Genomic DNA, 23,141 nt, shown 5'->3' on the forward strand with positions numbered 1-23,141 from the left:
TGTTGCTTTTGTTTTGGGTGGTTGTGGTGGATAAGTGCTGAGGGTTTTCCTTTTTTGTGGCGGAATGTTGCACAAGATTTGAGATGGGAGGAGCGGAGCTCTGTTTTGAATTGGTTTATTTGTGGGGGCTTTAGGGTGTACGGCTTACTTAGCATATTTAACAAAAGTTTATACATTTTTTGCTTGGCTTTCTACAAACTAAAATTATGTGTCCTTTACGGTAGATAGTTCTGTTGTGTGCCTGCGGCTGCGGCTGCGGCTGCTGCTTTTGCGGTTCTCTTTTTAGTTTTTGCTTAGTTTTACGATTAATAAATATTTCAACAAATTGCCCGCTGCACGATCATCCTTCTTCTGCTTCGATAATAGTCATTGTAATAGTAGTACAGTACGTAATCAATAATAATATTCATAATTTACACGTTTAATCGTAAATTCTGTGGAAATAAACTAAAAACTAATTATAGTCGGGGTATTCTTTGAATTTCTATCCTCCTCCTCCGCTTGGTTCTTCTTTGCTTGTTTGTTTTTTTGTTAAGCAGTTAAAACAAATTAAGTTCAATTAAATAAAATTAGAGGCCTAATTAGAGCTAAGCCTAGTACGAGTTAATTGTCATAAAGAAAAGGCTTAGGACGAGTACTAAATACTAACTAAAAGACCAACTAACTGGCTAATTGGGGGGCGTGGTTCGCCAAGGATTCGGTTCGATTCGGTCCAGGGCGCAACTGCAGTCAAAACTAAAGGAAAAATTGCACAAAGGATGGGGTCTAGGGAGTGGGGATCAGTTTGGGCAGTGGAATTCGAGTCTTAAATATCAAACAATATCATTTAGAAACAATCACGCCCCAGACTTCTTTCGCACCACACAATGAAATCTCTGCCTGTTTGAAACCGTTCTACTATGCTGTCGAATCTCATCGCAATCTCATAGCTGTGTGGCTCCTGCTGCCGCTGATGTGGCAGCTCCTGTGGCCGTTGCTGCCGCTGTTGCTGATCCAGTTGCCGCCCCCGTTATGTCGTCCCCTTGGAGATCCACGTTGGCGGCACTGGCGTACTGCTAAAACCATGACTGCCTGTTTATGTCATACGGCTTGGGCATGCCCAGCGTCGCGGATCGATAGGCGGACGGCGGTGGAGGCGGTTGGCCATAGCCGGCAGCCGCTGCCGCCGCCGCTGGTCCCCCGAGCAGACTCTGGTTGAAGATCATCCGCGTGTGGAAGTCATCTCGCCGCAGATACTGTTGATACAGCTGAGAATTTGGATCCGCGAAGGGATATGCTGCGGCTGCCGCTCGTGTGGATGGATGTGCGGCCGCCAGGAAGGGATACGAGCCGGCAGCCGTGTTCAGTGGATTCTGCGTCTTATCCGCACCATTCCCTGCCGCATTCGCTCCCGCTCCGCTGTGCGCTGGTGCCGGTGGCATGTAGTAGGGATTGGGGGCATCTCGGAATTGATCCAAGTAGCTGCTGGCAGCCGCAGCCGCCGACTGGTCGCCGTAGAGGCCGAGGGCTCCCGGTGTGGGCGCAAAGTTGAAGGCACTGCCCGGCACCATGCCGCCTGTGGAAGTCTTGAGGGAAATAGCCGCAGCATCTGCCGCCGTTTGATTGCTTCCATTCGCTCCTCCGGCTGTGGGAGTGGCCGCTGCGCTGGCTGCCGGCGAGGAAACGCCTCCTGATTTGAGTCCTGCATAGAGCTGGAATCCCTGGTGCAGCACCTGCGCGTGCGCTTGCAGCTGGCTGTTGGTTGCCGACGAGGCGACTGCTGCTGTCGCCTGTGGCATGTTGTATTGCGCCATTGTCTGCTGGTGTTGCTGCGCCGCCTGTTGTTGCGCTTGCTGCTGCGCGGCAGCCGCCTGTTGCTGCTGCTGCACTTGTTGCTGTTGCACCTGTTGCTGCTGCTGCTGTTTGGCTGCCGCAGCCGCTGCCTCCGCAGCAATGGTGGCTGCCTTCTTCTTCCTGCCACGCTTTGCCGGTGCCTTGACCTCCGCGGGTGCCGCTGCGACAGGAGCCTGATGCTGCTGTTGCTGCTGCTGCGCGGGATTGTTGCTGCCGGGCACATAGTTGCCTGGCAACTGCTGTGCGGGATTACCGTACGCTGTGGCCGCCGCACTCGAGGCACTGAACATGTGAGCCGCCGGCGGCCTCGCCTTGTCAAAGTAGTTTCCAGGATAGCCCAGCATCGACTCTGGGAGGCTGTGCATCAGGGGATTGTTGTAGGTCTGCGGTGGCGGCGGCGTGGGCTTGTTGTACGCCGCCAAATGGTGCGTCTGGCTAAGATGATGCTGGTGCGCGGTCGAGGGGAGGTGCATCATATTGCTCGCATCGCTGACGGCTGCCCCAGCGGCCTGCGTGACTGGTGGTTTATCCGCAGTCGCCTGCTGCTGGTGCTGTGACGGGTAATTGTGATTCAATTGGGATTGCTGCTGCTGCTGCTGGTAGTTGTGCTGCTGCTGCTGCTGTTGCAGTGGCAACTTTTGAGCCTGCTGCTGCTGCTGTTGTTGCTGGTAGCTTTGACTATGCGGCGTTTGCAGCTGCGTCAAATGTGGCTGCTGCGTTTGTTGCTGATTCGACTGCGGCTTGTTCCCGCTCGCCTGTTGCGTTGCTTGTTGCTGCTGCTGCTGCAGCTGGCAACTGTTGTCCTTGCCAAAATCCTTGGGGAATCCCATGGCTGCCGCTCGATTGTACATCTCAAAGGCCTTGTCCGGCGCAATGTTGCCCAATGGTTTGCCAAACGTCATGGTGCCCAGGAAACTATTGAACATTTGCTGCTGCTTGGCCAGGAGAGATTGCGTGGGGTTCTGGACCTGCTGTTGCATCTGTGGCGGCGTTTGCTGCTGCTGCATCTGTGGCGGAGTCTGCTGTTGCTGCTGCATCTGTGCTGGCGACGGCTGTTGCATTTGTGCTGGAGTCTGCTGCTGCATCTGTGGCGGCGTCTGTTGTTGCTGTTGCATCTGTGCCGGCGATGGTTGTTGCTGCTGTGACGCAGCGTCATCTATTTTCGGCATTTTATTTGTTGCATTTCCACTGAAATCCATTCCCATCTCCTCCCCGGGTCTCTTTAGCGGATTGATCAGCGTCTCCGTCTTTGGCGGCTGCTGAATTTGTTGCATAAATGTTGCCATGTCACTGCCATAAGTTGGGGGCACAATCTTCTGCTGTTGTTGCTGCTGCTGCTGCTGCTGTTGCGTGTCTACTGCATCGGCAGCTGCTGCAGCACTGGCTGCCGCATTGGTGGATTGATATTGCGCGTAGGTTGGATACTTGGGTTTCATTTGATGTTGGTGCCCCAGGACTTGCTGTTGCGCGGTCGTCTGCAATTGTTGCTGCTGATGCTGTGCCGCTCCCTGCAATTGTGGTTGCTGTTGCGTTGCCTGCTGATTCACGTTGTTTGTAATACTCGGAGGCAACAGACTCCGATTCAAACTCCATTCATTATTCGGTTTCGTTATGGAAGCCGCCGCGGACACAGCTGCCGCTGCAGTGGGCAGGGGGTTGATCAATGTTGCTGGATTATACAGCGATCGTTGCTGCTGCTGCTGGTAGCCATCGAGGGTGGAGCCATACGCATTGTTTCCCAGAGCTGAAGGAAGAAAAGTAAAATATTAATCCACTTTCCCGTAAAGAACTCCTTTCAAACACTCACCTGTTGGTGCCACTGCACTTGTCGTTGGCTGTACCGCAGGTGCGGCACCAATCACAGGAGGTTGCACCACCTGTTGCTGTTGCTGCTGCTGGTAGGGCGATAGCACGGGCTGCTGATACGGCGAATGCTGCTGCTCTGCTGGGGATTGTGCCAGCGGCGTTGGCGGTTGAGTGGCTGCCGAGGAGGCGGGCGATCCCACGCTGCCTTGCATCGGACTGTGCGCCTGCTGGTGCGCCGCCGGACTGTGCGAGGATTGGGAGCCCCCCTGCTGCTGTTGTCCCGCCTGCGGATGATATGGTGAGTGCTGCTGGTGGTGGTACGGCGATTGGCCGTGATACGGCGATGGGTGCGTCTGCTGGGGCGTCGTGTAGGGCGAACTCTGGGGCTGCTGGTAGGGCGAGTGGGGATTGGGGGTACTCGGACTCATTGACGAATTGTAGTCCGATTCCTGGGAGCGCGGCTGCTTGTACTGGTCATAGATCGGCAGCGGAGAGGTGGACGAGTACGCCGGGGTCTTGGAGGCCTCCGATCCAGAGGGATTATAGCTGTTCCCCCCGCCATACGGCGATGTCCCGCTCAGATCCGGAGTCGACACATTCGGTGACGAGGCGGATGAGTAGATGTGCTGCGAGTACTGCGGATATGGGGAGTTCATCTCCCGCGGACTGCAGCTCTTGTCGGGACTGCTCTTGGTGGTGGTGTCCTGGTAGAAGCCGACCTTGATCGCTCCATTCAGGGGATAAGGCGACGCCGGCTTGCCCATGTCATCGTTGGGCTTTGGAGACACCATAATCGGAGAGGCCCCGATCGGGGAGGCGCCGATCGGCGAAGTGTAGGATCCCGCAGCATACGCTCCGTAGCGCTCATCGATGGCTATCCGCGGCGAGTCGGGATCCTGGCTAAAGGAACTCCTCTCGGAGTTGGTGCTCCCGGTACTGGGCTTCCGCTGACGCATCACCGTGGGCAGCGAGAAGTTATCCCCCGCGGGCGAGTGTTCTGGTGGCGCCACTTTGCTGGATTCCCCAGGCAGATCTCCAACCAATCCTAGCGTCTGCTGCTTCTCTTCTTCGTCGGACTTTTTGCTGACCTTTGGACCGCCGAAGGCCTTTAGCCAGGCATCCAGATTCGGCTTCTCCTTCTGCCCAGCCGCTTCTGCCGCCTCTGAGGATCCCTTCCCATGTTTGCTCAGCTCCAGGCGAGCCTCAAAGGGCTTGGGCGCCAGATCCTTGCTGGTGGTCTTTGGGCTCACCGACGACTCATCCGATTTGCTCTCCTCGGTGGGGCTGCTGTCATCCTCATCCGTTGGCTTCTTGACAGTCCCCGTCCCCGTTCCCGGCCCCGTCCCCGCCCCCGCCAGCTCATCGAACGTCTTGCCCAGCGCAAAATCTTGAGTTTTGATTACAGTGCCCAGACTCAGCTTCGGTGCCCCATCGCTGGTCTCTGTGATGAGGGCATTCTTCAGTTCCTTGTTTTTGGTGGCCACCTGGTTGAGTGTAGTGTCTGCGCTCTCCTCTGTCTTCCCTGCAGCCACATTCTGGATGAGATTACCCTTCGCCTTGCCCGGCTGCAGGCGCTCAATCGTCCGCATCACATTCGCCTTGGCCTTAACCTGCTGCGCCTGTGCCGAGGCCGCCTGCTTCTCCTTCAGGCTCTTCCTCTTGGCCTCCTTGGCCAGCTGCTGCTTCACGTGTGGCGGCGGTGGCGGGTTCAACAGCAGTTGCGTGGTCGAAGGCTCCTTGGGCTTCGGAACGGGCAGTACTGGTGGTGGAGTGGCAGTCGTCGGTGTGGGCGTCACTGCCACCGGCATGGGCGTGGGCATAGAGGTGTTCGAGCAATTGGAACTGGAGGCAGCCGTCGCTGAGGTGCTGCCAATGGAGTTGCTCGAGTGCATCGAATGCGGGGGTGTCCCACAGCTGCTGCTCACGCTGCTGGCCGTGGGGGCTGCCGATTCGGATTCGGATTTGGGTCCCTCCTTGGGCGGACCATCGGCCACCAGTTCGTTCAACGCCTCCGACAATTTGGTGGGCACCAGTTCCACTTTCGGAGCAGCTAGGGCCACCGGCCGCCGAAAGTCCGCTGCTTCCAGTTTGCTGGAACCCAGAGCGGAGTCAAAGTCGTCGAGGAGATTGTATCGCGAGTTGGGGGAATTGCTGGCGGAACTGAACTCGGTGAAGCGCGGCGTGTGCTCCAGCCATCGATTGATGTCCTTAAGGGTCTGTTCTGTCTCCACATCGAGGGCTTCGAGGTTCGTGGTGCTGTTTGTCGTCGGTCCGGCGCCCTTCTGGGCCCCCTTCTTGCTGGCACCCTTCTTGTTGGCTCCTTTCTCTCCTGATTTCTCTGCAGGCTTTGGCGGTGGCGGCATTTCCTTGGCCGCACGCTTCTTGGCCGCTGCTTTGGCTGTCGTTTCCTTCACTTTGGAACTCGGAGCAGCAGCAGTGGCAGAAGCAGAAGCAACAGCAGAAACGGAAGCGGTAGCAGTGCTGGAGACAAGAGGTTCCTTTGTTGTCTCAGGTTTGGTCGTCGTGGCTGTTACTTTGGGAGGGGATGCTTTTGAAGCTGCAGCCTTTGGAGGCGGCGCCTTTGAAGACGACGCTTTGGAGCTTGAAGACTTCACAGCAGCTGTGGAGGCTTTTGCAGGAGCTGGGGACTTCTCTTTGGGGGGTTTCTCCACTGTGGTTTTTGGTATCTCCGCTTTCTTTGACTTTTCCTGATGCTTCTCCGCCTCGACCTTGGCAGGCTTCGACGAGGGTTTCTCTGTTTTCTCGGTTTTCTCCAGCTTATCGGCGTCCTTCGAACGCTTCTGTTCTTTGCTTTTTCTTCCACGTTTGTGCTCCACTGGCGGCTCTGGTGACTTGTCTCGCTTGGAGGCGGACTTCTTGCTCTCGCGACTCCCCTTGGTGCTGGCCGATTTGGAGTCCTCGGAGGGAGCAATCGAATTGGAGGCGGAGGAGCCACTTTGAGCCGCGCGACTGCGTCGGTACTTGATCACATCGTACTTGTCCATAAAAGGGAGGAGCATCTCCAGTTCCGCCTGATCTGCAGCGGCGGCAGCAGCAGCAGCCGCCTCTTCTTTGCTTGCCTTCTTGTGTTTCCCACTTCGTCCTTTATCTTTATCCTTTTCCTTGTCCTTGTCTTTGTCCTTCTCCTTGATCTTTTTCTCCTTTTCCTTCTCCTTTTTGGTTGGAGAGGAGCTCTCTCCCGCTGCCTTCTTCCCTCTCTTCGTAGCCACTGGCGAGGGACGACGTTCTGTGGAGCTGGAACGACTGCTGCTTAGGGATCCGTGTCGGGCTTTCCCCTGGTCCTGGTCTTGCTCCTGCTCCTGGTCCTCCTCCTCCTCCTCGTTCTCGTCCTCGTGCTTCGCACTGAGTTTTGTTGTCTCTGCGGTGGGTACCTTTTTCACCGTCGTCAGCAGCTCGGAGAGATCATCGTTAAGTGCACTTTTCGAGTATTTCTTGTGAAGATCAACCTTGAAGGGTGACATACTACGCGATCGTGATCCATCCTCATCCTCATCGGCGTCATCGTCGTCGTCGTCATCATCTTCATCCTCCTCCAGCTCTGCGGCGGACTCTGCGAGAGCTGCGGCTGCAGTGGGTGGCAGGAGTTGCTTCTTAGCATCTACATCCGAATGATCGCTGTCCTCCAACTCCGTCGTCTCCTCTTCCGCCTTGGCCGCCTTTCTGCCGCCCTTCTTACCCTTCACCTGACGCTTCACAGGCGTCGGTGTCTTGACCTTCGATTCGGCCGGCACGGACTTCTTCTTTTGGGCCGCTATCGTGCGGGCGGAGGGCTTGATCAGGGACTTGGCCTTGGCCAAAGCCAACTGCCCGTCATCGCTGGAGTTTTCGTCCTCGCGAGAATCGCTTAGGTCCGACTCCGTTTCGGGCGCAGACTTCTTACCTCCCTTTTTGGTCTTTTGCTGTGTTTTGCCGCAGCTCGCCTTCGCTGTGGCCTTTTCGCTTTTGCCCTTTCGACCGCGTTTGACGGCAGCCGGAGTATCTTTCTCCTTCTCTTTTTCCTTTTCTTTCTCTTTCTCCTTTTCTTTTTCCTTTTCTTTGTTCATCTCCTTCTCCTTTTCTTTGATTATTTTGCCAGCTTTGCTCTTTTTGGTGGTGGCTGGAGGTGGTGCTGGTGGGTGCGGCGATGGTGGCGGCGTTGGTTCTCTTTCGGGCTCAAACTCCTCTTCGTCCGTGTCCATCTCGTCCGGATGTGCTCCTCCGCTGCGATCCGCCTTGGTTTTGGTCTTCTTTTTGCGCCGCTTATCCTTCTCCTTGCGCTTGCGCTTTTGCGGCCTCTGTGCAGTGGCCGCTGCCGTCGCTGATGCCTCCGCCAATGGTTCTTCGATCGCACTCGGCGGCTCCTCCTCCTCGGCGCTGGTATCCACACGTGAAGCATTCCCAGCCGCATCCCTGCCCTCCTCCTCCTTGGCCTTCTTGCTAAAGTACTTTTCGCGGAAGACATTCATTTTGGAATCGGCAGCTGGATAGCTCAAATTCGGATCATCGTCCTCGTCGTCCGAGAGATTATCAAAGTACTTTTTGGTGGCCTTCTCAAAGGCATCCTGCAGATTGTTCACCATTTCCGTGTATTCTAAAAAGGAGTATCACAATTAGCAATGAAATATGTATATATTATGGAGGGACGGGATCTCTACCATTATTGTGCCCATTGTACAGCCGACAATTGTTGACAATCAGGCGAAAATCATTACGAAATTCACCAAATTTGTGATACTCTCCGCTGTCCAGTTTATCCTCCATTTTCAAGAGATCCATAGGTCTGCAAAAAAGGCATTAATGGGGGCCCAAAAGTATATATATATCGAATGTTTATTCACCTCCTAATAATCGAGTAGTATCGCGGGGCTATGTCCTCCTCCACGGGATCCATAAATGGCCACGCATCCCGGTGATTCTTGACATAGACAAGCACCTTATGCATTCCGATTTGTAGCACTTCCTCCGTTTCGGTGAAGCTAAGAATATTCGCATGATTGGAGGAGTTGTACGTTGTTGAATTGTTGTTTGATTTTGTTGTGGTGGTGTGGTTTGTGATTGAGAATGGAGGATGTGTTGTTAGGGAGTGGTTGTGGTGGTTGTGGTTGTGATGGTGCGTCTTGGATTTATGTTTATTACTATGATTAGTGGTTGTATTATGATGGTACGGATACTGGTAGTGGGATATAACAGAGGAGGTTGTGTTTGTGTGGTTGTTATTCTGGTGGTGGTTATTATGGGATCCATACGATGCTCCTCCTACGCCTACTCCTACTGCTACTCCTAGGCCTACTCCTCCTCCAGCCGCCATTGAGTGGTTATTCTTTCCATTATGATTGTGGTGGTGCTGCTGCTTATGATTGTTGTTGTTGTTAAGGCTGCTGCTATTATTATTATTGTTGTTGCTGTTGCTGTTGTTGTTGGTGGTGGCTGTGATGGTGGTTTTGGTGGTGGTGCTACGTTTGCTACTATTTACATGGCTACATTTATCGTACATTTTTTGTTGTTGTTTGTTGGTTGTTGGTTTTGTGATGAACAGTCGGAATGTTGTTGTTGTTGTTGTTGGTGGTGGTGGTGGTTCAGTGGTTGAGGTAGGTACAAAAGTTTACAACAAACGAATGATAAATATATGTTAATCAATTGAGATCACATTATATACAATTTGATGGGTGAGTATTTTATTATATGATGAAAAAAAAAAAAAACAAATAATACAACATGCAAATGGTTTTAGAGCCACTGTTCCATTAGCCGAACATTCCCATAAGCGAATGGATACAGCACGTGAATGAGCAGTGAATGGATTGCCAGTCACACGTGAACGTAGGATGTTATATTACCATTCACGTGTGAGCGTATTCGAATGTGCTGCCAATGGAACTAAATAACTAAATAATTACTAAATACTTAAGAATTGCACAATCCATAACCAAAATTAAACAAATATAATAATAGCAGTACTATGGAGGGGGCCAGAGACCCTCTACATAATCCCCATTTCTAGCATTTAGTAACTGCATTAAGCTTGGATTAAATGATATGCTTAGGCTCTAAAATTAGTAGGATATTTGTGTGTGGGGCGTATGGTGGGGACTCCACTTCACTCCACTCCCCTGCCTGGGGCTCATCACTTACTCATCGCCACTCTTGTCTGAGAAGGCACCGCTGTGCCGCTCCGCCTTGCTGGACGATGATGAGGCCGATGATGGTATTGACTTCTTGCTCTTGTTGCCCGTCGTCGCCTCTTTGTCCGTCGAGCTATTCAGCACGGCCTTTTGCTTCTTCGAGCGCACTGTGCTGGCAGATCCCGAGGCCCCGGACCCACTGCTGTTGCTGTTGCTGCTGCTGCTCTGTGATTGCTGATGTTGTGGCTGCTGCGATTGCTGATGTTGGGGCGGCTGCGATTGCTGCTGCTGCTGCTGCTGCTGCTGTTGTGTGCCACCGCTGCCTGGTATGAAAATGTTGCCCGTCAGCGAACTGAGCGAATTGTTGGTTTGCCGGCCTGGCAGCTTTACATTCGCCGCCGGCGCCATTTGCCGTTGCGCGCGCTTTGCGGCGGCCGTCGACTGTCGTGGTCGAGCTGGGGACTCTGCTGGTTGCTGCTGCTGCTGCTGCTGTTGCGCCTCCTGCTGCTCCGCGTCGCTCTCATGTGCCACTGGCGAGGGTATGCTCAGGTCTGCAATGTTTGTGGCCACTGCAATGGCCGCCGAATTCGAATCCAAAAGCTGGAGCTGCCGACAAAAGTTCTCCTTGTCCTCGGGACTCAGAGATGGGGCATGCGGTCGCTCTTCTGAAGCGTCTGTACGCTGTTCCAGCTGCTGTTGTTGCTGCTGTTGCTGGTTTTGCTGCTGACGACGGCGTCGCTTATGCGACACACTATTGCTGCTGCTGCTGTTCTCGCTCTGCTGTTGCTGTTGCTGCTGCTGCAGCTGCAGCTGCTGGTTGTTGTTGTCGTCTTCTTGGTCTGCCTCTCCCTCTGAGGCATGCTTGTGACGCCTCCGATGGTGACGGTGCTCTCGCGAGCGTTTCTTCTGCTTCTTCCCCGACTTTTTCTTTTTGTGGTGATGATGATGGTGATGGTGGTGATGATGATGGCTCTTGCTCTTTGATTCCGCTGGCGTTTGCGATTCTGATGGCGGCGGTGTTTGAGGCGTACGAAAATCTGTGTCTGGTGCTACTCGTGTAGCTGCTGATGCAGCTATTAATTGGTTCTCTTGGTCTTGCTGCTCTGTCGGCGACGAAGACTGTTCCGCGTCGTTGGTCTTGCTGTCGTCTTCGTCCTCCTCGGTGTCGGTGTCTTCTTCACTTTCTGGCGATAGGCAAAAGGTTTCCCTGTGACACAGAAATTCGCTCGAATTAGTGGTTGTGGTACGTCGGAAGGAGCTTGCGTATGTGGAAATACCGCTGGCCGTTGATGTTGATTGAGATCTAAATGTGGCAGGGGGGAAAGACAAAAAAAAAAGAGGGAAAACAACACAATTTATTAGCTGTTTGGAAAGAGTTTGGCTCTCAAATATTCTGTGATTAGCTTTTGCTCTTATGATTATGGATTATGGATTATGGTGCTATGGCGCAATGGCTGTTTGAAAATGGGTCTGAAACTTAACTTAAATCATAATTAGATCAAAAAGCATGCTTACAGAGTGTATTTTGAAATGGAATTCCAATTAATTATCCCATACACAAAACTAAATGATGGGCAAAAATCAAATTAAGTGCTGATCCTTGCTCTGGGCATCCGCTGCGGGGTCGTCTTCCGATGGCTAGCGCGTTGATGTAGATGGATTTTGAATGAATTCTGATTGCAAAACGTATAATTTTCTTAACAAAATGAAAATTAAAGGCAACTCAACGATCAATTAACGAATTAACGAAATCAAGGATGAGAGAGTAATGTATTGCATGTTTTCTGTTTCTGGTGCGTGTCCTCCAGGTTCTTCTGTTCTGTTTTCTTTATAATACTGGGCGTTCTAACCGTCTGCGTGTGCGCTGGTTCTGGTTCTGGGACGGCGGCGCCACCCAGTGTGCGTTCTGGCGCTCTCTGTAGAGCTGCTCGCGCTCGTTTCGCTGGCGTTCCCTCTCGTTTTCGCGCTCCCGCTCCTGACGCTCCTCCTCCTGGCGCGCCTTCAGTTCAGCGATGCTGCGAATGCGACTTGAGTTTCGCACTTGCAGGAGTCTGGATAAAAAATAAAAAATACAAGATTTAGCATCAATTGCTTTAGGATTTTGGATGGAATTTGGCACTCACTTTCTCCTCCTTAGACGTTCACGCTCGCGGAATAGCTGCGGCAACTTGGGCAGAAAGTTCTTGTTGAGTATTTGGAAGAGATCACGCTCTTTGGCATTCTTAGAGGTCTTGAATTTGGCCGCCAAGTTCTGCCAGTCCTCCTCGGTGAAGCAGATGACCTGCCACACGGTATTGCAGTTGTTGCCTGCACCGCCAGCAGATGCTGCGGCTGCTGCAGCGGCCCCACCAACGGCCTTGTCCTCGCGGTATAGACGGGTGCCGTAGAAATACCAATATCCGGAATTTTTGGCGTCGTGGCCGAGTGGCTCTACGCGCAGGCTGTCCGCCTCTAGATTGCTGAGTATGACCTGCACATCGGCCGATTCCAGGCGAAAGTGGCACAGATCGTGCAGAATGTGGAGGCGCTTGCGCGGTGGCAGCGATTGAAAGTCAATGTCCGTGTCGAAGGGATTCTCTGTTTGATGCAGACGACACTGTTGGCGCAACAGGCGGCGCAAGAACATTTGATAGTTGCTGTGTGTGATCTCCTTGGCTACCGATTGGAGCGCATCGCAGCCCTTGAGGAGGCGCACAATCAGTTCGGGCACTAGGGCGACCTGATCCTCATCGCTGGTACCATCGGAGAGCAGCGCCGATTCGAGGTCCTATATACATAGGTACGTTTAAAACTCGTTTAAAGGCCAAGATGGGTGTATCCAAGCACTTACCTCGATGTCTATATCGGGTAATTCGAAGGCGGAACTAAACAATGAACAGAAATGCGAAATACACGGTATCTCCCACCATGATTGAATGTCTACAGAAGAATAAGAGATATCGAAGTGTGTTCCAATCCATATATGTGGGCATGCATCATCTGTAGGACTCACCCAATAGGCCGATGAAAGTAGAAACCATTTATATATGCTTGCTTATTAGAAACGTTGCTTCGCTGCAGGAGATGTTTAAATAACTAAAATAAATCCCTCGAGGGCCTCCGGTATGAAGCTCTTTGGTTACTCGATTCGGGCAGGCTATGGATTTATTTACCGGGAATGGATAAAACGAAAAAAAGCAAACGTATCGATGCGTTAAAAAATTAGTTTCAGGTTGCAACAAAGGAGCAAAAGCAACGAAAAGGGAAACACAACTTCGGGTGCCGAAGAGTTGATACCCTTGCCGAGCCGCGTCTGTTATGGAAGCAATAGTTTATTGTCATCGATTTTTGTATTAGATATATCCACTAGACTTTGAATACTAATCAAGAATAGGTATGCAATATTTACTATATAGCGTCAAAGATATTTATTTTCTTCTGGTTCAATGATGTTACAAACATCTTTACAAACACATCATACTATCTCTGCACAGGGTATACATATACATAAATGTGTGCAACATGTGTGTGCGTGCGCCGTTGTTTGCTGCGGCGCCTGCTGCTGCTGCTGCTGCGGCTGTTACAGTTACAAGATATATGCACAAACATCTGGCTTTATCACTTATCATGCATTGCGATACACCCACACACACGCGCCTACACGCACACACTCGCGAAATATGGGAGAGCGGGCGGGTGGTAGGTCAAAAGAAAGTACACGAGCACCCCTTTCGCGCGCTTATTTTCAAGAAGAGAAAATCAAAACAGACAGCCAACAAGCGACGATTGCGTAGGCCAGAGTAGGATGGCGAATGTGCTTCACTCGAATAGCCGCGCCGCTCACTTTTTCACGTTTGTATGCCGTCTCTCTTCCTATCGTCACTATTCCGCCTGCTGTTCCTCCTGCCGCCTGCACTCTTTTTATTTTAATTAATATGTAATTTACATGGCTGCACGCAGTTTTTAAACCCCGTTAATTTCACGAAGCCCTCGGAGGTTTTGCCACGAGCAGGGATTTCCTAGCTTCGATTCGTTTTCCGGAGCATGCGCGCGGGGGCTGACGACGACGGCGCCTGGTGCGCCTTTTTCTGCGTTTTGCATGCTGGCCAGTGTGTATTTATTTTTATTAATACATGTATATATATTTTTCACAAACGCTGCAGGTTACGTGCGAAAATGTCATTTAACTTTAGAGACGCCCAATCGCAGGCGCTCCTCTCTCTCTCACTCTGTTCCCTCTGCTGAATTCCACCAATTTCTTTTTTCAAACACACACACTCGCAGGCACACACAGGCTAAGAGAGGTGCTCCATCTGCATTAAATTATTAATTATTTGCCAAACAACAGCTGCACCTGCACACACATCGCACACACACACGCACTAGAAGAGTAAAGTAGTTTTGCTAACATTTTTCAATCCCGTTGATTCGATTTGCAGTAGGCCAAAGGCGGCGCAAATATTTTCTATTTTCCTCTTTTGCGCTTTCCTTCGCTGCTACAATTTTCGTGGACACTACGAAGCAGCAAACGCGGCGTAGAGTTGTAAACTTATCGAATGCCGATCGATAGCATGTCATATATCGTTTGCATAGAGATGGCCGACGCGTTTATGAACGGAATAAATCAAACAAATAAATATGATTTTTACAATATATATAGTAAAATGTATTATTGCTCATGCTTAACCTTTATAAACATAACATTATTTTGAATTACCATTAAATTGACAAGACAATTGACAAAATCAAGATATTCCAGCTGAAATATACACGATTATTATATATGCATTTGGGTAATTTTAGCAACATTTTGTTGAAAGTGTTGTTTTTTTTTTAGTTTTTTACAATTTAAATAATTAATATCCAGTCCGCGCCATTCCATACAATCATCTCTAATCGATACATCGATACGCTTATCTCCAATTTCCTTTTCGTTTGCCATTCCGTTCGCCCTCACTCACTTCTTCGCTTCCTCTTCACCCCAAATTTCACCCTCTTGCCATTCCTCCTCCATCGCAACCAGCTGTGAATATAACCTTACTTTTCAGCCTGTTCAGCTACATGGCATCATGTATCATCTATATGCCTGTATGTGTGTGGATGCACGTTCGTGTCGGCATGCGTTTGTGTGTGTATGCGTGCCATGTAGCCTGCCATGTATTCTAGAGTAGCTACATGGTAAGTATCGCGGGGCGCGGTGAAGGGCCCTCAATTACACATTAATCAAAAAAACTCCAGCAACAAGAATGAGCAATGGATGTTGGAGTGTAGATAAAACTCCACCGATTGCCGAGGATCGGCTTTAGGCCACATTTATCACTCATTTAATCAGATCCACCGCCCTGCCTCGGGGAGTCTCACCATGTATCCGTCATGTATATTCCCCTCCCCCCACAAACTACATGATGATTCTAGGCTACATGGCATGCCGCCGCCGCGAAACTGGTTTGGGCAAGGGCGGTGTGGGTGCAGATGCGGATGCGTATGCGGTGGGTGCGACGCGTATCGGTGGATGCATTAGAAAGCCTCCCCTTCCTGCTGTCTGCTGCCTCTGGCAAATAAATAAATCAACGGACAAACGACAGACAGCTGTTTCTGGGTGTATTTTATACATACGAATTTTTATTTATTTAACGATTTATGAAATTTTACTTTCACTCAGTGGCGACTGTAATGTTGGTGTAAAAAAAAATTATGCTGGTAAAAATGAAGAGAATTACAATAGTTTTACGATGTTAAAATGTATTTACAGGTGGTGATGGTGGTGCTGCTGCTGCAGATGTGGATGTGGCAACATCAGCCGCAGCATGCGCGGGGGGGCGGGCGGCATGTCGATGCGTTGTTCTACGTCCTCCCGATGCTAAGGCTCGATCTTGCGTATCTTGAGGCTGCCGCTATTGGCACGTTGCCCCAGATGTGTCCCTGCCCCGCCAAGCGCGCCGCTCGCCGTCGTTGTGCTCACCAGCTGTGGCAGCATTACAGACCCATTGCTCGTCATAGTGGTCCCCAGGCCGTTCTGCAGCGAACGCTTCAGCACGAACCGCTTGGTCTTCGAAGTCACCGTCGCCGCTCCACTGTTCACGGTCGTTGCGGTGGTGCTAACGACCACTGCTGTTGGGGTTTTGGCCACAGGCAGATCATCGCCCACGGGATCCACTTCCATTTCAGCGACAGCATTGTTTTCCTCATACTAATAGAGGGGCAGAATAATGAAAGATTAGATTTAGATTTCTCATATCTGAGGATCATTTCTGTTACTTACACTTTCGCTATTGAGCTCATCGTCCTCGTGACCCTCCTCCTCCTCAAACTCTGCACTCTCAGCCTCCTCGGGATACTCCACCAGCTGCCCATTGAGGGTGGGAAACTCTATGACCGGCAGGATCAGGCGCTGCTGGGTGTTGGTCTCGTCCATCAGCTTCTGGATGAGATTGGAAATGTCCTCGCGCTTCTTGGTGACGGTGATGAAGTCGAACCAGTTCGTCAGCTGCTTGATGGGCAGTCTGTAGTCTCTGATGGGTTCAGCAAAGAACTGCTCCACGTACTGCAGCAGGTAGAGGCCGCAGTCGGTGAAGTTGTTCTGCTGCGGCACTTTGACGCAGTGTCCGGGCATGTTATCCTTGTTGAAGACGTGCGCCTGCGCATCCGGCTTCTTTACTCTGTATTCGCAGGTGAGGTAATCCCGCAGCGTGGCCACCACGCGACTGCGCGATGCCCCGGCCAACGAGTCAAAGATGAGGATCAGGGGCTGCTTTACCGCCGGCACCTCTTCCGCACCGCTGCTCCTTGCTGGGCCGCTGCTAACCTGTGGCGTGGGTGTGGATGTGGATGTGGGTGTGGCTGCCGCTTGTTCCTTTCCGGTGGCAGTTGGTTCCTTTGCAGAATTCGAGTTGTAACTGTCCTCGGAGGCCATGTCGCTGTCATCGCCTTCGGCCTCGTCTCGCTCACTCTCCCCGTCGTCGCCTAGGCGGCAAATTTCCGAGTTGAGTGCCGCTGGCAGGGCTCCACCCTCGCCCCTCTTCGTCAGCGGTGTGATGGTGGTGTTGCCTATCTGCATAGAAACCTTCTTGCCGCGCGCACGCTTCAGGTGCTGCGGCTCCACGGGCTGATTGGTGTCGTAGGTGACGGGTCCCTTGAGGTTCGGGAAACAGATGATGGCGAGGAACCAATGCGACTGCTCGTTGATCGGCACAATTATAAAGTCCTTGTCGAATATGTCCACCACTTTGGTCCACTTTTGGACCCTGGCATGCCGCTTCTGGGCCGCTGTCTGCCGCATGTCGGTGGGACGTGTCAGCGTCGTCAGTCGCTTATAAAAGAACGTACTAAATATGTGCGTACGTTCGCGTGTTGCCTCCGGTATCAGTGTGTTTCGGAGCCACAACAGGTAAAAGTCAATAATTATGTCGTTTACGTAGGACTCTTTCCTCAGGCACACAAAGTCCTCCATGCTGACGGAAAGACTGCCCGTTCCTTTGGGCGGATACATGAGAAGATTCATCTGCTCATCGGCACGCAGCTGCCGCACCGACGGCTGTGTTCTTGTTGCCTTGCGATCGGAGTCGGCAATGCGATCGAATATATCAGCCGCATCTATGGCTGAGATCTCGTCCACGCAGCTGAACATCGTCTTGATGGTCTCTCGCGTGGCGGCGGGTATGCTATCGAACAGCAAAACGAGCCGTCGTGTGTGGAAAGAGGTTTGCGATTTGAAGCCAGTCTCTGCGGGGAGAAGTAATCGGTTAATATCTGTAAGAAACGAATTCCAGTCAGGGATGGGCTCAGAGTCCTAAACTTACGTTCGCTTGGTTGATCATCGGGCAGACAGAGCTGCGTTTTCACGTACAGTGCGCATGTCTTGAGCAAATAGAGCGTTAGCAGGGTCTGGGGCTGGTCAGAGCTACCGAAATGTGCAATGACTTTGATCACCTCATGCTTGTAAATGTTTAGGGTGAACTTCTCGTCCATGTCCTTCAATATGCCATTTATTCGAATGCCCTTCGAGGTGAAGGTGACCTGGGAAGAAACGAAAGTATGAACACACATTGCATGCATCGCGGTAGGGTGAGGGGTTCAAGGCACATACCGGCTCAATTGTTTCGAAACGATAGGGGATCAGACGCACACAGCTGCAGGTGATCGCTGTTGAGAATTGTTCACTTTTTGGTACATCCGACAAGTCCATGACATCGCCGCGCACAAAATCTGCAGAAAAAAATGGTAATTTGAGAATTAATTTATTGTTTTTTTTTACATGTGCTGCTGATACACGTACAACATCCATCGTGAGGTCACATTTTTTTCTCTTCTATTCTCACTGCGCACACGTTTTCGCCCAAATCCGGTTATTACCTTCGTCATTCATGGTTGTACGGATAGCGCAAAGTGCAGCTTCTTAATAACTGACTTAATTTTTAGTATTATCTATTTAAAATGACCCACACTTTTCCAACAATTTCACAATAGATGCAATAGAATTGTGGAAAACGATGTGTTTTCACGCATTCGCTTCTTCTTCTTCCAATCTTTTTCTCGCACCCGACACATAAAATGGCGTGTCGCTCCACCCAGCGCCCTCTAGCGGTACATCTTACAACTAAAAATAGTGCGATAGGCATTGCCAGCACGAAAATTTCGACACACTCGCGCGACACACACTACATACAAACAACAACAAACATTGCTCTGCATGTACCCATACAAATGCGTGACAGCTGAATATGCGCTGCCAATGCTAAATATTTGCTTATAAAACTATATATGTATATTAGGGTCATACCTCTGTACAGCGGTTCTTCGTCTACCTCGGGCAGCATGGTCTCGCAGGCAAAGGCCACGGCGGCCAGAGGGGCTTTTCCATTCAATAAATTGTTGTAGTTGCTCGAGTGTTGGGATGGCTGCTGCAAGAAGAGGAAAGAAAATACGGAAGAGGAGCGTTATTTGAGGGAAATGCGAGACAAGACCGAGTGACACTTACACTAGCACCGCCATCGACTGTGGTATCATCGCCGTCCGCCTCATCCTCGCTGCTCAGCAGCACCACAGGATCCGCCTCTGGCGCTCGCCTGCCTCCACGGGCTCGTCCCCGCATAGCAGCCAGGCCACCGCGGCCTCTGGCTCCCGATGGAAAGGTCACACCACTCAGCTGTTTGCCGTAACGTGCGGCTGCTGCCAGCTCGCGCTTCTCCGTGGGCGTGGCTGGCTCGATGGAGGTGGATGATGCCGGCGAGGATGTGGCATTCGACTTGGTGAGGTATGACTGGCGCTTGGGGGGCTCCAGGAAGACGCGCTTGCAGCGCTCGCATTTGGCATGGTCCATGCCCGTGAAGCCGCACTGTTTGCACACCGCATAGTAGCCGTCGATCAGCTTTCGTCCTTCATTGGCCACCGACGCGACACCTGCTCCCGCGGCTGTGCCGTTGGTTGTTCCACCGTTCGGTGCCGCTGCACTGGCCGCCTCTCTCTTGGCCTGCTCCGCCGCTGCATTGGCCTGCGTGTACGCCGGCGACGGTGTCGTAGATGTGGGCGCAGGCTGCGATTGTGCCCCACTGGCGGCAGCACTTTCCTGCTGTCGATTCATTTGTAGACTTTCCTCTGCTCTGGATATCAGTTCACTGGCAGATTCGTTGACAGAAAAGCCAACAGTAACTACAAAATCCACATTGGCACCTCGATGCTCGACACACTGGATTGTTGTAGTGTTGTCAAACGGCACAGAGACCTGCTCCAGCAGATCCTGCACAGTGCACGACTCCCGGGGCAGGGTGAAGGTGATCAGTCGCTGTTCTCCCGATGCGAGTATCACCAGCATCTTGGCACTGTTCCGATCCCTCTCGGGTATCGCCTGACCCGCTCGATTGTTGAGCACATGCTGCGAGTGAATCTCGTAGTTGTTGTGCGACGTCTGCTGCACGGATGATCCCGACTGCGAGGATGATTGCGAATCGCCGGGGTCCACCACGGAGGCAGAGGGTGGTGCTATTGCTGCTGCTGCCGGCGGTGGGGGTGCCGGTGCGGCTGCTGACGCCGCCTGTAGAGGGGGCGCTATGGCTCTTTGCGGCTGCATAATGCGTGTCCCTATCGGCACAACTCCTCCAGTGGGCGGCTGTGTGGCCAACAGTTTCGGTGCGGCACGCACCATAGTTCCCGGTGTCACGGGTCTCAAGGGCGTCAGGCCTCCACTAGTCGGCACGGATGTGGGTGCCGGCGATACTGTCATCGTCTGGCGCTTCTTGAACTCCGCCAGCGACATGCTGGCTCCACTCGCAGTGCGCACCGCCTGGACCTGCTGCTGCTGCTGTTGCATTTGTTGCTGTTGCAAATGCTGTTGCTGTTGTTGTTGTTGATGCTGCTGCTGCTGCTGTTGTTGCAACTGTTGCTGTTGCTGCTGCTGCTGCTGCTGCTGCTCCTCTTCCGTGGTGGCCTGTGGAGCGGTGTTGCCTGGATAGTAGGTCGTCAGGCTAGTGCCCTGCGCCAGCTGTATGGGCATCTGATTAGGGGGCGGCTTCTGCTGCTCCTTCTTCAAGACAGCCGCTTGGATACGCTCCTCCATATCTATCCCCATGCTGGTTGTGGTTGCTGCAGCCGGTGTGGCTGTCACAGCGGTGGGGACGGGCGCCGACACAGCCGAGGTGAGGGAGACGGGCGCCCGATATCGCACCGACGACTGTCGCATCATCAGCATCTGTTGGTGCTGCTGCTGATGCTGCTGTGGATGCTGCTGCGGATACAATGGCCGCTGCGAGACCTGCTGCCCTGGGATCGTCGGCTGGCCGAGATTCGCGCTAATGGTTATATGCTTCGTCATCTGTGTCTGGGTCACGATCTGCATTGTCTGGCTGCCCTCCGGGGAGCTAGTTTGCACCACTAGCTGGGCTCGCGTTGGACGAACTCCCGCCGGACGCATATTCCTTACAATCCCGCCTTGGACTGTGCCTGCGGCTCCTCTGGGACGCACGTGACGCACAATTGTGGGACTGAGCGTGGGTCGTACCCCTCCGCTTGTGGCAATCATTGTTCGCGCGACAACAGTTCCTCCCCTTGCGGACTTGCCGCGAAATGCGGCTCGCACGAGGGTTCCTCCTCCGGGAGCTGTGGCCACCAGTTGTGGCTGCTGTGTGTGCACCACCTGCTGCTGCTGTTGCGTCTGTTGCTGCTGGGGCACCTTCTGCACTTGCAACTGCTGGTAGACCACGTTTTGTGTCTGCTGTGGCACCACACGCGTCTGGACGAGGTGTGCCGTCTGTGCTGTGGCCTGCAGCTGCATTTGTTGCTGCTGCTGCTGCTGTTGTTGCTGCTGCTGCTGTTGCACGTGCTGCTGGAGGACATGCTGCTGTTGTGGAGATGTGGCATAAACCACGCGATTGTTGTACGGATGAATGGCCGTGGCCTGGCGCATGATGAGCTCCTGGTGCTGTTGCGCCTGGATAAGCACCGGCTGCTGCTGGACAATCACATGCATATTGTTCTGGATCAAATATCAAATGAGAAGAATCGTTAAATTGAATACTAAACCACACACACCCCCAAAAACATTAGCTAAACTGCAATTTCTATTCATTTGTTGTCTTGATTCTTACCGTAAGCGGCCGTTGCTGCTGCTGTGTGGTGGTCATGCGGTAGACGACCTGCGGCTGCTGTTGTTGCTGCTGCTGAGCGGGCGATGTCTGTAGATGCAAGGTCTGGGCCTGCTGTTGAGTCTGCTGATGCTGCTGCTGCTGGGGACTCTGCAGCAGTTGTTGCTGCTGCTGGGGACTCGTCTGTACCAATTGTGCCGTTTGCTGTTGGTAGGTGGGTGCGTGGTACTGCTGCTGCTGTTGCTGGAGGACCTGCTGTTGCTGTTTCTTCTGTTGCTGTTGCAATTGCTGCATGGATGCATGCTGCACAATAGTATTGGGCTGTAGGACCTGCTCGGAGGTGTAATATATCTGCTGGGTGTGCTGAATGGCGGGCTGTTGCTGCTGATGTTGCACATATTGCTGCGGCTGTTGCTGCTCCAAATGGATCTGTTGCTGTTGCTGTTGTGCATCCTGCTGTTGGTAATGCACTTGCTGCACTTGGTGCTGCTGATGGTGCATCACGACTTGCTGCTGCTGGTGCTGCTGCTGTTGTTGCTGCTGCTGCACCGCGAGATCGTCCCCGCCGATGATATAGTGGGCCGGAGCTGTGGCCTGTTGGGGCTGCTGGTATTGGGCCGGCGCCGTGGTTTGATACACCACCTGCTGCTGGTCGTTGAACACCAATTGCTGGTCATCCTGGAGCACCAGAGACTGCGATATATGTAAATGGCATTCCAGTTTATAGTTGCACGAAGTTTGCTGCCGACAGCACTCGAAATACTCACCCCAACCTCCTCTTGGGGCACTTGCACCACCTGCAAATCCGAGTAGACGGGCTCCTCTATCGGCACTAGATACTGCTCCATTTTGTGTGGGGTCTGTGGTGGTGTACTGCGAGAGAGTACAAAGAGCGGAGAGTAGACACAATTTTATAATGATGGTCTCATCTACAAGATGGCCTTCCACACACACACAAACACATGGCAAGCGCACACAAAAAAAAACTCTTTTTCCCCACATCAATGGTGCAGGATAATAGACCGCATAGATCAGTTAGCAAGCGGAACGTTTATTCCACGTTTATTATACAATTTCTGGGACATTTCTTCAGACCATTTTCATGCGTTTCACACACATACACAAGCAAACACAAACACACACCTTCTGCTGCGTTGATGAGAATACGTCCGTTTTGCCTTGCTGGAATCCACTGGTGATTCTAGGACCGCGAATCACTTAATCTGTGTTAAATCATTTTCACAAAACGTTTTCACACACAAGTGGGACAAGTGATTGGCAAGCCTTGCGCAGCGTTTTCCTTTGAAAATTTTTTAATTTCTTGTATTATAATGCAAGCAGCCGAATCAAATATGGCGTTGCACAGGGCAGCATTACAATTGAACGTTTCTGGCAATGCCTACTCGAAGCTGGCACGCCCCCTGGCGGCTTGGCGGAGTTTCGCAGCTGTTTACAAACATTTTTCAGTGTTGCGTTTTGCTACACTCGTTTATCGATGTCTGTCTTTTCGCCGTTTTCGTCTAATGTTTAGTGGTACCACTCTTTCGCATGTAGCCATTTTATTGGGACCACTAAATATTTGAGACATTGGAGTTGCACTAATATTCACTGATTTAAGCACTGAAGCCCGCGTTTGAGTGTTTGATGTCATTTTATTCGCCATTATCAGCTTGATAAGCTGCACTTTGTTGAACGCGATTTTTTGGTAATTGATATCGCGATTTAAGGGCCGTTTGTAGCTAACGGACAGCGCGCTCTTGCAGATTGGATGGAAGAGGAAGAGAGCCCAACAAAAACAGAATACAGGGGAGATGTGAAGCCAGCG

The 23,141-nt window shown here is 52.0% G+C and overlaps 2 protein-coding genes across 7 annotated transcripts; both read right to left on the minus strand.

The window, feature by feature from the left end:
- Positions 1–99: 99 nt before the first annotated feature.
- On the minus strand, positions 100–14,319 carry dikar (CECR2 histone acetyl-lysine reader dikar). Of its 3 annotated transcripts, XM_033383057.1 has the most exons (11): positions 14,150–14,319; positions 12,754–12,897; positions 12,592–12,680; positions 11,885–12,528; positions 11,612–11,812; positions 9,772–11,064; positions 8,478–9,116; positions 8,295–8,419; positions 3,641–8,230; positions 3,531–3,577; positions 100–3,179 (listed from the first exon to the last, which is right to left on the minus strand). In XM_033383057.1, the coding sequence occupies exons 2-11, from the start codon at positions 12,779–12,781 to the stop codon at positions 1,056–1,058; spliced, it is 9,780 nt and encodes a 3,259-aa protein (XP_033238948.1). In that variant the 5' UTR covers positions 12,782–12,897; positions 14,150–14,319; the 3' UTR covers positions 100–1,055. The 3 variants fall into 3 exon arrangements, with proteins under 3 accessions (XP_033238948.1, XP_033238947.1, XP_033238949.1); XM_033383056.1 differs by having other exon boundaries at positions 100–3,577; XM_033383058.1 differs by having other exon boundaries at positions 100–3,577; positions 8,478–8,615; positions 14,150–14,318.
- Positions 14,320–15,330: 1,011 nt separating this feature from the next.
- velo (sentrin-specific protease 6 veloren) lies at positions 15,331–23,123 on the minus strand. 4 transcript variants are annotated; one of them, XM_001352808.5, is made up of 9 exons: positions 22,460–23,123; positions 22,084–22,189; positions 21,320–22,009; positions 18,718–21,207; positions 18,520–18,637; positions 17,827–17,945; positions 17,540–17,756; positions 16,003–17,462; positions 15,331–15,930 (listed from the first exon to the last, which is right to left on the minus strand). In XM_001352808.5, the coding sequence occupies exons 2-9, from the start codon at positions 22,162–22,164 to the stop codon at positions 15,601–15,603; spliced, it is 5,505 nt and encodes a 1,834-aa protein (XP_001352844.5). In that variant the 5' UTR covers positions 22,165–22,189; positions 22,460–23,123; the 3' UTR covers positions 15,331–15,600. The 4 variants fall into 4 exon arrangements, with proteins under 4 accessions (XP_001352844.5, XP_033238950.1, XP_033238951.1 ...); XM_033383059.1 differs by having other exon boundaries at positions 18,520–18,640; XM_033383060.1 differs by having other exon boundaries at positions 18,520–18,640; positions 22,084–23,123.
- Positions 23,124–23,141: the final 18 nt, after the last annotated feature.

Source organism: Drosophila pseudoobscura, chromosome X (genome assembly GCF_009870125.1).
Source record: "Drosophila pseudoobscura strain MV-25-SWS-2005 chromosome X, UCI_Dpse_MV25, whole genome shotgun sequence".
Lineage (NCBI taxonomy): Eukaryota > Metazoa > Arthropoda > Insecta > Diptera > Drosophilidae > Drosophila > Drosophila pseudoobscura.